This window comes from Centruroides sculpturatus, unplaced genomic scaffold (assembly GCF_000671375.1).
Source record: "Centruroides sculpturatus isolate CEXI.00-Female unplaced genomic scaffold, Cexi_2.0 scaffold1646, whole genome shotgun sequence".
Taxonomy (NCBI): domain Eukaryota; kingdom Metazoa; phylum Arthropoda; class Arachnida; order Scorpiones; family Buthidae; genus Centruroides; species Centruroides sculpturatus.
Genome location: NW_019386048.1, coordinates 139,171 through 156,343, shown reverse-complemented (window position 1 = coordinate 156,343; position 17,173 = coordinate 139,171). Strand labels below are relative to the sequence as shown.

General features: G+C 30.0%; 1 protein-coding gene across 3 annotated transcripts; it reads left to right on the top strand.

The window, feature by feature from the left end:
* The first annotated feature begins 76 nt into the window (after nt 1-76).
* On the top strand, nt 77-13,685 carry LOC111613316. Of its 3 annotated transcripts, none has more exons than XM_023354670.1 (2): nt 77-1,388; nt 12,019-13,685. In XM_023354670.1, exon 2 carries the CDS (start codon nt 12,082-12,084, stop codon nt 13,600-13,602), a length of 1,521 nt encoding a protein of 506 aa, XP_023210438.1. In that variant the 5' UTR covers nt 77-1,388; nt 12,019-12,081; the 3' UTR covers nt 13,603-13,685. The 3 variants fall into 3 exon arrangements, with proteins under 3 accessions (XP_023210438.1, XP_023210434.1, XP_023210435.1); XM_023354666.1 differs by lacking the exon at nt 77-1,388 and adding an exon at nt 11,000-11,108; XM_023354667.1 differs by lacking the exon at nt 77-1,388 and adding an exon at nt 11,165-11,284.
* The last annotated feature ends 3,488 nt before the right edge of the window (nt 13,686-17,173 follow it).

The window sequence follows — 17,173 nt, the reverse complement described above, 5'->3', positions numbered from 1 at the left end:
TTGTTTTATCATATTATGTACTAAGTTCATTTGTGAATGAAAACACCTTATAAACGTGTGGAGTATGTTGAGTAGATCCAAAAATATGCGATTATTTTCTGCTTACGATAAATGAAACTAAATGTAAGAAATACAACAAGATTGTGAAGGATCACGTCAAATTTGAGTTTATACAAAAAATGTTCATAGTATCAACAGAAGTGATTCATCCTACATTAAGTGGCAAAAGACTGAGAGAATATGAATGTGCAAAGAAAATCTATTGAAGAAAAAACTTCAGACTTGGCAGTACTGATTAAATTTTTATTGCATTGCTAACAGCAATATATTAAAGAGAATTTACAGAAAACTAAATATGACAAACGTTATTCAACATTTCCTACTGGTTTAAGAAAATTGCTGCTCGCTTTTTTAAGGAAAAAAGAAACAGTTAGCAAGACGAAGTGAGTAAAGCTATCCGTTTCTCATTGTCAAAATACATGACTATAAATATTCATAATGGGAGTCAGCATTGGTTTCTTGATAAGATTAAAGCATATAAAGTTTTGTAACTTTCTAAATTACACCAGAAATATACAGATAGTTAACAAAATATTAAAAGAGTTTGGGATAGATTTTAATACTCATGTTTCCGAATGTATCCTACGACTGATGTATTGTACAATTCTTTTTATTCACGATACTGATATACTGTACATTCATGACATTGCATTCATTTAGCAGTTTTAGATGTTTTGTAATTCAAAGCTAGAGAGTGTATCGATGAAAAAATAGCTGATGCAGACAGCGAAGACGATGATGAAAACATAAATAATATTATTATGGATTATAACAACGTTTAGTCATAATATTAATAAAGACCGGAAATGGATTTCATGTTTGAGATAAATATTGACACAAATGAAGCACTAAAACTTACTAAAAATAATTTAACAGAAATTAAGAAAGTATGAAAAATATGCCGAATGTTTCGTAAATCTCTTGTGTAGAATAGCAGAATTATATTTTGTAAAGGAGGAATTCAGTGGAGAAGAAAAGAAGCTTATCGTAGACTGCAAGACATGATGGAATATTCTCCTTTCTATGATTGAACGTTTTATAAAGCTAAGAAACTGCATTCCTGACGGTCTTCGCGCTGTAGCTTCAACAGAAAATGTCTGAAGAGGAATGGAATTTGTTGGATAACTTTGCTGAACTTTTCGTTTACTTGAATTTGTTTTGAAGGTTCTTTGCTCTGAAAAAGCAACTTTACTTAAAGCTAGCATGCTTATGAAAATTTGCCTTAAGAAACTAGATAGTAAAGAAAACCCTATTGTTGAAAATAACAAAGATTGCTTTACCGAACGCTATTCATCAAGAAGACAGAAGGAAGTCATCGTATTGTTGAGGTAACTAACCAATCTAGAGGATTTTAAATATAGATAGTTTGATTTATTCTCTTTATTAATCTAGACAGGCATTAAAGGAAATCACAGAACATATATTTCTTAGCTTTTTCCTAATGACACATCATCGAAGCAGGTAATAACGCGAAGTAAAAAGTTCAGCTAGCGTTGCTAAAAATAACAAAGAAGATAACTTAATGCACGAGTATTTAAGCGAAATGAACAGATTAGAAATGATGTCTGTGAAAGATTTCAGAGATTTTAATGTCAGAAATGAATTTAAATACTTTGAAGCCACCTTAAAAATTGTAAATTTAGAGGTTTTACAAGTACCTAATGCGTTACCTTTGACTAACCTGTTGAATCAGAAAGCTTATTAGCTGTGGGATTTTTTGTATCTAATCCTCTTCAAGGAAGAGCCGTAATGCTCTTTGTTTCATAAAATCTCATTTTAAAAATATACATAAAATCTATATTTAATTTTATACTTTTTCTAACAAGAATGTATTTTCTTTCCTATGTAAAGCTTTTTTACTATTATAAAAAATTTAATTTCAATGTTATTTTTAAAACAGATAAATTTTATTTTTATTCTTTCTACTTGTTTTACAGAGATTTACTTTTTGTTTCTAAATATAAATTTTTTTATTCAAAAATTATTTCTATCAATTTTATTTTTGTCTTTTCTCTCTGTGGATACTAGAGAGACTTTTCAATCATATTCATCGTAGGTTCAGCAATTCCAAAATGGGGGCATCCGAGTAGTAAGGATTTCATAAATATTGAAAGAAGGATTTTTTTCGATACTCCTCACTTTTTGTTATCCATAATGTAATTAATTAGGTTTTTGTATATGCATTTTTCACTCGTTGATTTCATGGGTGTTCCGTCCCAAATATGTCTGAGCAGCCGAAATATCTGGATAGACCCCACCACAAAAATTCTTGAGATTGCTCACCCAGATTCGATTCCGGGTCTCCAGAGCCGTTGGCACTGTTTGAATGATGTAATATTTTACCTAAAATAAAATATGTCAAAAGATGTTCTTTTCTTTTTCATATGCAAACGTATGATGTTGCATTTTTGCATTCCTTTGACCAAAACATAAGCGCTAAGGGGTTGTTCATAAATTACGTCCACATTTTTCTTGAAATTTTTAGTCCCCCTCATCCCATTGTCCCAGTTTGTCCAAGTTTTCCCTTCCCTTATTCGGACGTCCAATAAAACTCAACCCATCTCAAAACCTTTATTGTTTTATGAATAATAAAATGCATAAACTGTATAAAACTTAATGAAATAAAACGGATGTCCATTGAAGTTCAAGCCTTCTCTCCTCCTTGTCCGACTTGTCATAACCCACTCCCTCCCTTCCAGTGAGGACGTCACTTATGGAATGCTTGTTAAGCTATGCTTGTTAAGAATTAAAATCGATACCTCTCAGTTGTGTCTTTTAAAATAACTGTATTTTTCGATCAGTTAACACTAATTTTCAAAAAACTGGCTTCTAAATTTTCGATTATTTTTAAACCCTAATATGCACTACTATAAATAGGAGATTTTATCCTCCTGTAGTTAAATTTTCGCTGAAATTTTCGTGATAATCATATCGAACTTACAAGAACTTGCATAATCATATTTACAAACTTGCAAGAAAATCGTAAATTTAGAGGTCATAAGGCCAGTTTTATATTTATTTTTTCCTCGCAGTGTTTAAAAGTTTTACTNACGTTTATTAAATGTAAGAACTATATGAAAAAGTTAAACTATAATTAGCAATTAGTAGCTGGAAATTATCTTGAATAATATACAGAGTAAAGAAATCATACTCTTATTCTAATTGAATTCAGGTGATGAATTTTTTATTATATATTTGGTTATTGAAATATTTATTATATACCAATTGTATTGATTTTAAAGATATGGCCTTTAATCCCTGTAACTTTTTGAATTAACATCATATTAAACGACGATATTTATTATTTCTGATTTCAACGTTATTTGTCTTTTCTTTTACGATAATCGGTTTGAGTGTTAAGTCGCATAATCAAATGGAAAAATACATAGTTCTAGTGCAAATGTATAGGCTAATAAGTAAATGAAGTCGACTTACTATATGATAACAAATATTTCGTGTAAAGTTGTATAGAAATTTATAAAAATACTCAACACTTAGAAGTTATAACATCATTATCGGATCTGTCGGTTTGGTTGAGATGATGCACCATTTTAACGTCAATTCGATGTCAGTTTTATCCTCGCTCGTTAAAATAGCGAAATAATGACGTAAAATTGAGGTAAAAATGTAGGTTTCACTCAAACGAAGAAGCTTTTCGTGTTAAATTTAATGTTTTGTCAACGGAATTTTGAATTCTATTTAGTTTTATTATTAAACAGTTAGCAGGCATAAAATACAAACTTCCAGGTAGATAGAAATGCTACAGAAATTTTAAAAATTTGTTTAGTGTTTTTTTATTTTTAAATTTTTATTCATTGAAGTTCAAAATTATAACTATTTATATTTATTTATATATTGAACTTGATAACGGAAAGGATATCGAGTGGATCCAATGCATGCTAAACAGGAGAAATGTCTAAGAAACAAGGGCGTGATGTCTGCTATAGCGGCTTTAATACACCTGGAAAAGCAAATCAATGACATAGCCGGTTTCAAATGAAACGGACTATGTCATTGGCTTAGTTATCCAGCTGTATTAAAACTGTTTTTACCAGTAAACACGCCCATTGTTTCTTTCACTTGGCACGCATTATGATCCTTTTATCTTTGTGCATATTGTTCTTTTCATCGAATTCGCTTTACTGTCGTGAATGTCAACTTCAAAAATATCCATTTTAATAGTCCTATAAAATTCTGCAGATTATCTTTATTACAGTTACTTTTCCTGATTAGAAGTATAGAGTTTTTTCTGCGATAATATTGAGTTTAATGCCTCGTTTGATATATTTTTATATCATAAATCAAACAATATTAGAAACGTCTTGGGTAATATTAAAATTGTTCAAAGAAAATGATTTTATTGAAAAATCAGAAAAATTATAGGAATTATATATTGGATTGAATTATCTATTTCTGCTATTGAAAAGTATAGAAAAAGGCAATTATAATGTAGATACATACTTACAAATACTTTCTTCTACAGAAGTTATGTTAAATTAATATTAAGCAGTTTAATATTTATTTATTTATTTTATTTTATTTCTATATAAAGTCTTTTAAAAAATAATTTAAATAAACATAATCTCTTAAGAAATTTAATAATTTACATATAAACAAATGTATATAAATTTTTCATAAAATTATTATAAAAATTCTCATATAAATATAATTAAATTAAATTAAGGTTAATAATGCACAAATATTTAATTTTATAAAAATCATTTTTTATCATATAGAGATATATTATTTGCCAAATCGATAATTATTTTATTTAAATCAAAATCAAGCCGTAATTTAAAAACAAAATGTTTTTCTTTTTTAAATATTAAAAGCTTTTACACAATTTTTGTATCTTAATATTAAAAAAATTATAAATAGAAAAAGTGATTGCTTGATAAAAATATTCATTGATGACGAGGGAATGATGATATCTTTCGATAGGAAAGCAATTTCAATTCATCGAATCATTGATGCGGAATAATTCCAATATCATATTCCCCACAAATTCGCCGAAAGGAAGAAAAAAATCAAAATATAAAAATATAACTCAATAAAGTAATAAATATTTTCTAGATATATATTTTCCAATTTACATATCATTAAATTAACTTACACCAACTTAATCATTTCAGTTTCATTTGTGTTAATTGTTTACTTAAGTTATTAATATATGTGGAAACGGACTTATACTTTTATGGCCTTAACTGAATCACGTGTGCGTAAAGAAAATTGCTTTTCGTTGCTTGCAGAGCCAAAAGTGCCACAGTGATGAATTTTCGTACTAAATTTTTCTTTATAGTAATGTCTTCCGCGTGTCTTGAAATGTCGTTATAAAAGATTTGGCTGTATTTGGACTGCTAAAATAGACAGCGTTCAATAGGAGTACTTTAATTACGATCAACCGGTATGTAAATCCGTAGATATAGAAATTGTTAAATGATTTTCTATGGAAATTATTTGAAAGAGACTTTCAGTCTTTAGATTTCTGAACAATTGTATTGGGTGAAAGTGAAAATAGAAATTGAAAGCAAATGAGGGATATATTTGCCTGTAATACAATACATAGCTCTTTTAATTTCATTCTTATTTTATTAATAAATATTAAATACCCTCTATGTGTCAAAATGCAGACTTAAAACGTAACGTTTATTAAATGTAAGAACTATATGAAAAAGTTAAACTATAATTAGCAATTAGTAGCTGGAAATTATCTTGAATAATATACAGAGTAAAGAAATCATAAAGAACAGGTATTTGAAGTTTTCCGTAGAAATAATTATTGGAGAAATCTGAATCAAATTTTTTGTACACACTCTCCCGAGTATGCGGTTTCGATTTTCGAAGAAATGTTACTTCAAAGTTTAGCCGTTAGGGCGAAATTTGATGCTTATAGCCTTTATGTGCATATTATGTCGTTTTCTAACGAATTTCGGATATAAAAAGGAATCGCAAAACGTTCTTCACAATTTTTCGTTAGGTGAACATAAGTTAGTACTCACTTTGCGTGATCGTGCGTTACTTGTTCAACTCTTCTAGCAGCAATGCCAACTCGACACTTATGGAATTTTGGCGTTTAAAAGGTTTACGAAGAGGTACTATGACTAATGGGAATTTTAAGAAAATAACTTTGCGTTTTGAGAGTAAGTAAGGTGCACCAGCGTGAAATTTCACTCTATCGGTTGAATTTTGAAGTAAAACTTTTACCGAAAATCGAAACCGCAACTCAGGACATTATGTATACCAAATTTCGTTGTGATTTGCGCAATAGTTATTTCTTCTTCTAGAAAGCTCTGAACTCTTTAATCATGACTACCCTGTATTTGAATATACAATATNTAGTTACTAGACAATGTACGTACACGCAATGTCGAAAGATAATCTAAGAGCTTTATACTTTATGTTTTAATAAAATTCACAACGAAAACGTAAAGTATTTTAAATTTATTCAAAATTTATAATACTTTATCTATGCTAATACGAGTATTATAAAGAGATAAAGTTTGTTTGGATGTTGAAGGTAATCTCCGAAACTACTCATCCGATTTCAAAAATTCTTTCACCAATATCTAGAATGGACCTTCAGGATTGACAAAGGCTGTATATTATTCCGTTAAACATTCATATAAATTAAAATATATCATATAAGCGTTATATTTTTCGTGGGTGGTAAGCGTTATATTTTTGGTGTCAGCGGGTGGCGAGGGGCAAGAAGCGTACGTATACGAGATAGGTAACCGCGCGGCGCAGTCGCGTGTTCGGCGAAATACACAGTGCACGTGTCCGAACTTGTGATATATAAAATTACATGTCCTGACTGATTCATCATCGCCCAGAGCAAACCGCTGAACCTAAAGAAGTGAAATTTGGTACGTCATGAAAATGCATACTAAAAAGGGATTTTTCGAAATTCCCCCGCGGGGGAAGAGGGAGAGAATTAAGCTTAACCTGAAGAACGTCTTCTACTGTATTATTTTAGATGCGATTTTTTGTTTTTATAGTAACAACTAATGTTAAGAATCTTAGTGAAGTATCGAGGGAGGGTTATTTCTATCAAATTGCAAATTCCGCGCGGGTGAAGCTGCGGGTAACAGCTAGTGTATAATATAACAGAATTATATATCTTACTTCTAACTCATCATTCCAGAAAATAAATAAATAAATAAAAAAGTTAACGCGTATCGTTCTAAGTTAATTTATAAAAGTATCAGTTAGTTCCATAAAGTTAAGCTAAAGACTATTTTGTATACTAAATAGGATATTTTATTAAATTAACTGATGATTTGAGCTCGATTTAATTGATTAACTAACTTAATTTCATTCTAATCGTTTAAATTTCGCGTTTTATACAACCATGTGTTAAACATAATAATAATCTAGTTTTATATATTATAATGCTTCTCTTTGATATAAAAATAATAAAGAATTCATGTAAAATATAACAAATGTTTTTTTTAAAGTTTAAAAAAATTTGCTCTTTTCAATTAGACTAAATTTTTAAGTGCTTCGAATTGTCTGAATAAAATACAATGAACTTAAACTTTACATCATTTAATGGACAATCCATAAAAGATGATTTAACTTTTTTCAAGTGTTTTAATGGATTTATTCATTAAAATTTTAACACGTTATGACTCCAAATATTATTCTTACTGTTAAAATTTAGTGCAAGTTTTCTCATTAAAAAAAAATACAAATTATATACTGTATATATATTTAAACATAATCTATAAGAATTATAAATATATTAAAAATATAGTGAAAAATTATGTCTTTAGAATATAAATTTCTTCTTTTCGTGAAGGAAATTTCATTCTATAAAATCTTGTTTTTCTATTTTGTGAAAACGTGATTTGGATGAAGTTCAGATTTTGCTTAATTATTATAGACTTTTTAATGATCTCAATTGAGTGTTGTATTTGCAATACGTAAAAAATATTTGTATACGTAAAAATATTCGACTTACACATAACAAATATTCTCGTCATTCCATCGTCATAATGCCGGGCTACAATTTTAATCATATTTTTAATTTATTTAATTTAAAATACATGCTCTTCACTTCAAATTAGTAGTGTCTTGCCCCTGTACATCATACCTTCCTGTTAGGAATAGAGTCCGTGCTGGTCATCTATCTAATGCCTTTCAGGGGAAAATATTTCAATTGAAATAATGTGACTTCTGATCTAGAACGGAAGTTCGTGTATAGTTAACCGGGGTCTTCTGCCTGTACGCTTTCTATATCTGGTCTCGTCTTCCGTCTATCTAACTTTGTTCTTGAGATTAAGGAAGGGCAGACAGCCAGACGGACGACAGTGGTTATTTATAGGTCTATATTTTTTTTTAAAATTGCAGCCCAATAACTTTTAATGCCTGTCAAAATTATTTGACTAATGGTTACATTAATGACAATTGGGTTTCCTTCAATTGTGAATAGGAAACTCTTTAAATTATAAAAGACGTTCAAATTTTCTGCCAATTTATAAGAAAGCTACCTTATAATTTGCATATCTAAACAATTATAAATTAATGGATTTATGGAAAGTATTCAAATGCCAATTGCACGATATTTGCATTTAAAGAGTTTAGTAAAATATCTCTTCTTGATGAAAATTACTTGAAACTGGATCTACGAAATTATCAAGTTAATAACCGAATTAATAGTTACTAGACAATGTACGTACACGCAATGTCGAAAGATAATCTAAGAGCTTTATACTTTATGTTTTAATAAAATTCACAACGAAAACGTAAAGTATTTTAAATTTATTCAAAATTTATAATACTTTATCTATGCTAATACGAGTATTATAAAGAGATAAAGTTTGTTTGGATGTTGAAGGTAATCTCCGAAACTACTCATCCGATTTCAAAAATTCTTTCACCAATATCTAGAATGGACCTTCAGGATTGACAAAGGCTGTATATTATTCCGTTAAACATTCATATAAATTAAAATATATCATATAAGCGTTATATTTTTGGTGGGTGGTAAGCGTTATATTTTTGGTGTCAGCGGGTGGCGAGGGGCAAGAAGCGTACGTATACGAGATAGGTAACCGCGCGGCGCAGTCGCGTGTTCGGCGAAATACACAGTGCACGTGTCCGAACTTGTGATATATAAAATTACATGTCCTGACTGATTCATCATCGCCCAGAGCAAACCGCTGAACCTAAAGAAGTGAAATTTGGTACGTCATGAAAATGCATACTAAAAAGGGATTTTTCGAAATTCCCCCGCGGGGGAAGAGGGAGAGAATTAAGCTTAACCTGAAGAACGTCTTCTACTGTATTATTTTAGATGCGATTTTTTGTTTTTATAGTAACAACTAATGTTAAGAATCTTAGTGAAGTATCGAGGGAGGGTTATTTCTATCAAATTGCAAATTCCGCGCGGGTGAAGCTGCGGGTAACAGCTAGTGTATAATATAACAGAATTATATATCTTACTTCTAACTCATCATTCCAGAAAATAAATAAATAAATAAAAAAGTTAACGCGTATCGTTCTAAGTTAATTTATAAAAGTATCAGTTAGTTCCATAAAGTTAAGCTAAAGACTATTTTGTATACTAAATAGGATATTTTATTAAATTAACTGATGATTTGAGCTCGATTTAATTGATTAACTAACTTAATTTCATTCTAATCGTTTAAATTTCGCGTTTTATACAACCATGTGTTAAACATAATAATAATCTAGTTTTATATATTATAATGCTTCTCTTTGGAGAAAATTCTTCACAAATTCGCTTTAGAAATAGATATAAAAACGCACTGTTCAAACAGTAAAATGAACAGAATAACAAGATGGATCATTTTTATGCATATTTTTTCATATTAATTAATATCGAAGTTATAATTCATTAAAACACACGCACCCATATAGTCTACCCATAATTTATTTAATTAAGAAACTTTATACTTTATAAGAAAACTAAAGCTACAAGGGACAACTATATAAATACAATTTGAAAAATTTGTAAAACCCTGTAAAACCTTTATCGCTATTCTTTTGAAAATTATTATCTTGTTAGATATTGTGAGAATGGCTAAAGTATTGTACAGTTTATGAATAGAAGGATAAACTGAATTAAAATTTTACTGTACAAAAATCCTATTTAGTTCCAACAATAGAAACAATTTTTTATTAGATCAGTTCCTCCATAATAGACATATTTTAAACTACTTTAATTTAGGAATTTACATATTAATTCATTATTCAAATCTTCAACTTTAGTTTACAAACAACAAAATAATTTTTTTTTTTTTACAATTCTTGAGAATCTTCTTTAAAAAACTTACAAAAATGTTTGCATTTTCATTAATATGCAATACATTAATTTATAAATTATATGAGTGATTCATTTATTATTATACAATTTATCTAGAAAATTAATCACCTAAAAAAGAGTAGCATAATATAGGATAATCAATTCTAAGATGTCTGCTAATCGGTCGAACCTCGTGCAGTTGTGAGAAACTGCTTCAATCCGAAATTCAATCCTTATGATTTTAAAATGGATACTTTTGATAGATAATTTCATTTTCTAATTTAAAAAATAGGGGTTTTTAAACTGATTTTGCCTTTTTTAAGTCCATTTAAGACTTGAGTTTACATATTCTTGTGGAAAAATTTTTTTAACTTTGGGGGCTCGGCACCATATAAAATTTTATTGGGCCCGAATGTGTTCTGACCTCTTATAGTTGGTGCCCATGATCTTTAATATTATTAAATTTATTGATTACTTTGAAAAATCAATAGTAAAACAAAATTCCTGTTATAAAATTAATCTTAAATTATATTTAAGAAAGTATCTTGACTGATATTTATCAAAAATTGGTAAGATAAATTTTTGAATCAGCTAAAAATTCTATCGTTTAATTTAAACAAACAAAAATCCTATAACAATAAGTAAAGAACTTTTTATTCCTGAAATCAAATTATTCTTGCCTCATAAAGTAAAGGATCAATTTCCTTATTCTTAAAATCAAGAGAAAAAACGTTATCCTTTGATGAACAATCTGATAACTCAATATGTAACTTTCAAAGTAAGCTCATTTAATATGAATGTTATATCGGATAGTTCATCTTTGTCTTTTTTACCTAGAAATACTTAATTTTAATCGTGTAAAAATAGAGTTTTATGGAAATATAAAGCGTTGTGCATATAAATTGCATATCGATCCAATAAAAAGAATATTGAAGAATGCGAGTGTAGCTTCTGGTAAGATATTCTCCGAAATGTCAGAAAATTTACGATATTAAATTGTCTAGTTTTACTGTTACAGCTTGTTTACACCTTGTAAATGGAATTCAATATTTGCAGGATATAAGTCTGTGTCACTTTCATTAGACAGTAATGAGATTTATATTTTATGAATTCTTTACTTTTGATGAGTCAGTCAATTATTTTATAACTTAAGTTATTTATAGAAATGCTTTCTGTTCTGTTTATACTATTAGATATAAAATATATATCAATCAAATCACTTAGGGAAACTATCTGTCGGGGATACAAATAATACAATTTAAATTATGCATTACTCTCATCAACAATTTAAAAATATTTTTATATCTAAAATATTATTATAAGAAAATATAATAAATTTAAATGTAAAGATTAGAAATGAATAATTACTAACATTATGCGATATTGTTACTCTATCATGGATAAGATATTCTCTTCGGAATATAAAATCGATTGCAAACATAAGTTAATATAATTAAGAATCGATGTATTTTATGTGACTGTAATATTACATAATTTCGCTTTGGCGTTACTGTGTATTTTGTTCCTTATTGATCTTTCTAACAATGCTAAAATGTAAGAGTAATTGCAAATAGTTGCCTTACTATCTAGCTAATTTGTTGCCTAGGCACGTATATTATGTAGCTGCTGTAACATTCTCACGAAATGAATATATATGATATTCATTAATCCGAAACTTTTTATTACAGGTGGTGACCGTCAGGAAAGCTGCTCCTCCTTTCACTTCCGAATAATTGGTTGGGATCGAACCCATGACCAAGAAGACTCGAGGATGGCGAGATTCAAAAAGCGTGGCAAAGGCCAAGAAGTTGGCAGAAAGGCGATCTCTGTCCTGGTACATGGCTGCTGTCTTCTTGGCCTTTTTCGCTCTGATGTTGTTTTTCGAAGTATTTCTCATCAAGGACGAGAACAGTTCCTACAGACATCTTTATACAGAACTCGATTACTCCGATTACAGATTCAATAACGGCAGGAATCGAAGATTAGAAATCGTCCCGCCTTTCCATGTGGCTAGGGAGTTAGCTAGAGTTTTGTCAGACGTGGGACCGGAAGGACTATTAGAAGAAAACATCACATCCAATAGTTGGAAGATATCAGACGAACCTGATCACTGGCAGATGGTGCGTGGTACGAAGAATAAATTTTTTGTATTTTCAGCATATTTCGATGACAGGCGAGGTAATTACATTCGAGTTATCTCGGCAGCTAGGACACGTATTGCAGACAGAGTAGTGTGTAAATTCTGGTTTAGGAATGGCCGTTCTCCCGTAGCTGTCTATGCTACTAACAAACTCATACGAGAAAATTGGAATTTGAAGTACAGCGCTTACTTCATACTTTGTCCACTACAGAGAGACGTGGGCCAAATTCCCGACGAAGTATCTATCATAAAACTTGGAGATAGCCGCTCGTCCAATCGTCTAGTCGTTCATAATAACCATGCATCTGGATCACCCGCAGAGGGAATCGCAGTATGCATCAAACCTCTACATTATAATTATAATAAATTGGTCAATTTAGTGGAATTTGTGGAATTAAATCGTTTACTTGGTGTACAGCACTTTTTTCTTTACAATGATACCATTGGGCCTGCAGTTTCTTGTGCTCTCCAGTATTACATCAAGGAAGGTATCGTCACCGTTTTACCTTGGAAATTAGATTTAATTTCTCAGAAAGAAATCAGAACAGAAGGATTGTTTGCTGCTTTAAATGATTGCTTGTATAGAACAATGTATAAACACCGTTTCGTATTGATGATTGATCTAGACGAATATATTATACCACATGCTAATGCTTCACTAACTGATTTGATTGCATTCCTGCAAAAGAAGAGTTCCCACCGTGCAGGAGCTTTCTCGTTTCAAAATTCTTTTTTCTATCTGCACTGGCCCAATGATCCCAATTCGGAGGGGCTGCCCTATCAACTAATAACTCTTCAAAAGACTATCAGAAAAACCAAGTTACATGCCCACAAACAACGTTCCAAATGTATCGTTCTGCCCGAGAGAGTAGTAGAAATGGGCAACCATTTTGTTTGGGAATTTGCGCCAGGGAGAACTATGGTTAATGTGGGACCCGATTTGGGTTTCCTGCACCATTATCGCGTTTGCGAATTTGGCGGAACGGACTGTATTAACACAACCTCCACTGTGGATAGAACCGTTTATATGTGGAAGTCGGCTCTTCTAGATGCTGTTTCAAGCAGACTCGATGAAATCCAACATCTCTGCTCCCTATCCTTGAACGATACGCGAAAATTGGATACTTGGTGATATTGTATGTTTGTATTGATTGTAAATAAATGTTTTTGTCAGACTGTGATTGATTTTTTTCATTAACATTTGTATAATAGCATTTCATTTCTAAACTCTCTGAAATTATATTTAAACTTTATTTACTTTCATGACTCTGAATGCCTACGAATAACACCCATTTAAATCATTTCATGAAAAATATAAATAAAATAATAAAAACGAATAAAATATTAGAAGCCTTTAAAATTAATAAAAGCTATTTTTCAATGAGAAACAATATAAAAATATATGTATAAAATCGAAAACAAGAAAATATTGCAAAAATTATAGAAGGATGTTAAAAATAAAAGCTTAAAGTTGGTGAAGACAAGCATACTGACAATTAGTTGAAAAATGTATTTAATTTTTCAACTAAATTGTCAACTAATTTTTCAAAATTTTTTTAACTAACAAAGAAGTTAATAGCAATACATAAAATGATGGCGCATGTAATAAATATTGATTAGCTAATTACCAAAGCATATTTTAATACTTTTTATTTTTTCTTGAATATTGAAGAAAGCAGCTAACAAATAGCTAACAAATTATTAAGCTAAAACGATTAAAAAATTGCTTTTTTATAATAAATTTTAAATATATAACTATGTTTAATGATAATGAAAAACAGTTTTTGATTAGCATTATTAATTTTAGCAATTTAAAAATTAATTATAATACGAAAATCTTAAGGTATGTTAAGAAATTATAAAACCACTAACAGATTTCCAACATTTCCCTGACGTAACAGTTATTTTGCAATTCAGGTTTCCGTCTAAAAATGTTAAAATAATTATTTTGAATAAATATATGCAATTAATTGACGTATTTTATGTAATATCAAAATGTTCAGAGGAACGGAATTGATTGAAAATGAAGAGGGAGAAATTTTTTCTATCGTAGTTCTTGTCTCTGAGTAGCAATTAAGAGAAAGGGTATGAAGTTCGATAGGAGTGGTAAATAACATGTTAGTAAATGGTGATAATTAAGGAATAACATGATGAACTGCCCGGTAAAGGTTTTAAAACTAATGCTTGGCGCGTTTGTTCACTAGTAACTGGAAATCAGCGCATATTCTAACGTGCAACTGGACACAAAATGTGTAATAGAAATTTTTAATTGTGCAGTAATTAATTGTCCGATTTTGGATTTTATAAGTATTTCTTTCTTTCTGATTATATTAATGTTAAAATATTTACCAAAATTATAGTATATGGTAAAACTTGTCCAAAACGGAACCCGAATAAAAAGGAAATCAACATAAAAGAAAAAATTCTTTGAAACGGAACGATTTTCAATGTTAAAAAAGAACCCGTTTAAAACGGAATCCTGCCAAACCGGAAAAATTATTTGATTCCGGTATCGTGCTATTCCGATTTACACAGGTTTACTGTATATTTTATTCGGTCCACGAAAAAAGCAATGAAAGGAACGTTGGTAGGATTTACCACTCATATTGAATACAAACAACAGATATTTTTTGCAGCCGCAACATCAAGACTATCATTTAAATTATGATCCACAACTACAGCGCACTTATCCTATAGTAAATTATATCACATGCAGGAGTCTAACAATTAAGATTTAACAGTAATTGAAATGAATGAATAATTATACAGATTTAAGGTTTGTGTTATTGTCCTTACTTTCCATTTATGTCTTTCAAAACACCTTATTAACGTTAGGATTTATCGGCTTGGCCAAAACAAAACTGTTATTTGTGCATTAAGAAAAAACCTTAGAGTAAGGCCTACTGGAAATAGTTTGTCAATAAAGCAAATAGTTAATGAAATCGGCGAAAAGCTTCCCACGTCACTGTCTGCGAAGAATTACATCTGAATAGCAACGTGAAATACATGAAGTTGCAAGAAACACCACAGCTGAGAGATTTCTATAAAGAAGCGGATTAGAATAGGATCAAGAAGTCATGTCTTGGACATCTGAATAACTAACTACACTGTTCTCTATCAGCAGCAATAGATACTACTGATACGATCTACGAAAGAAAGCCAAAAAATTATTCACTCATTAAATGGAGGAGGGTCGGTTTGGTGTGGGGAGCATTCTCTGCTACTGGAAAATCCGATTTTCTACGAGTTTGTGGCAGGATACATTCTTCGATTTAACAGCGGATGTTATACAACCATTTAATTCCATTTGAATTACTTCTAGAAAGCGAAGATTGGATTTTTCAGCAGGAAGTGCTCCTCAAGAGCTTTGAAAATATAGTTCGAACATGAAAAATTTCTGTTCTGCCCTGGACATTAAGAAGCGTGGACATAAACCCGAAGGAAAATGTATGAGCAGTATTATGTTATGCAGTTTATGGCAAAAATTTGTAGTGGTTTTATAATTTCTTGACATACCTCATTTTGAAAGGATATAAAAGACCGCAATTTGAATTTATGTAAGGGAAATGGCTCAAATATTGTTTCTCTTCCATTCTGAAATAGAATTTTACATCAATAAGTAAATGAAAATTATATAAGCAAAGTATTAAATATACTAGTCTTATGAATATAAGCAAGTTGGACATTCTTTTTTGCCCTTTCTGCCTAGTGGTTACTAAGAGGGCTTTTAATCATGGGTCTGGCCGAACCCATGATTTGTATGATTAAATACTCATTAAAGCCTACCAATGGCCGAGTCACTATAAAACCACTGAACACCAACGTGCAGTCGCACGGAGTTTTCCAGGATTTATTTACGTGTCTAACACCTAGGGACTAGTTTTCCATAGAAAGTCATCCTCGGACAGATCGTCTATGTGCCACTTTTCCTTTTTCCACTAATTCAAATTAAATCTAATATCTATTAAATGACGTACTGTACATGAAAACATAGCTATTTTTTAATAAATATTGGTTATGATTAGAAGTGAAAGAACACAAACGACAATTAAAATTCTTCATCTGACAGTCAAGAAGAAGCGTTGATTTGCTACTTTTTAAATAATTACAATCAATTTTTTAAATTACCAATTAAAAAACTTATTACATTCGTTTACGCATGTGTCGTTATAAAAAATTAAATTACTGTATTTAAATCTTAATCAGTTTTATTAAGCTTTAATAAACGGAAATTATGAGTTATCGATATGATGCGTTACGGTTCAAAAAGCAAGAAAAGAGAAACTTTATGATGCCCATCTGCCTAAATTAACAGTTTTGTGTATATGTTACCGCTAAAGCTCGAAATCCGTTAATGTGTACATTACCTAGCTAATCTGCAGATTAACTAGGGTGATCCGTTAAAGCTGCTACAATTATTCCATTTCTCAAATTACCTAGGTAATCTGCAGATTATCTAGGTAATCTGCGAATTACCTACTAGGCACTCGGTAAAGTTAAAATAAGATCTTTGCTGGAACAACAGCAACGTTTATGTACGCTTAAATTAACATAATGTTATTTATTTAATTTTCAATATCTAAAGAATCAAGTTAATACAATCAAACAATCAACAAATTAGTTGATTGAATCAATCATCAATCAATTAAAAAAACTTTAATACAAAAATCAAACGGTTTAAAATATTATTACAATTAGGGAAA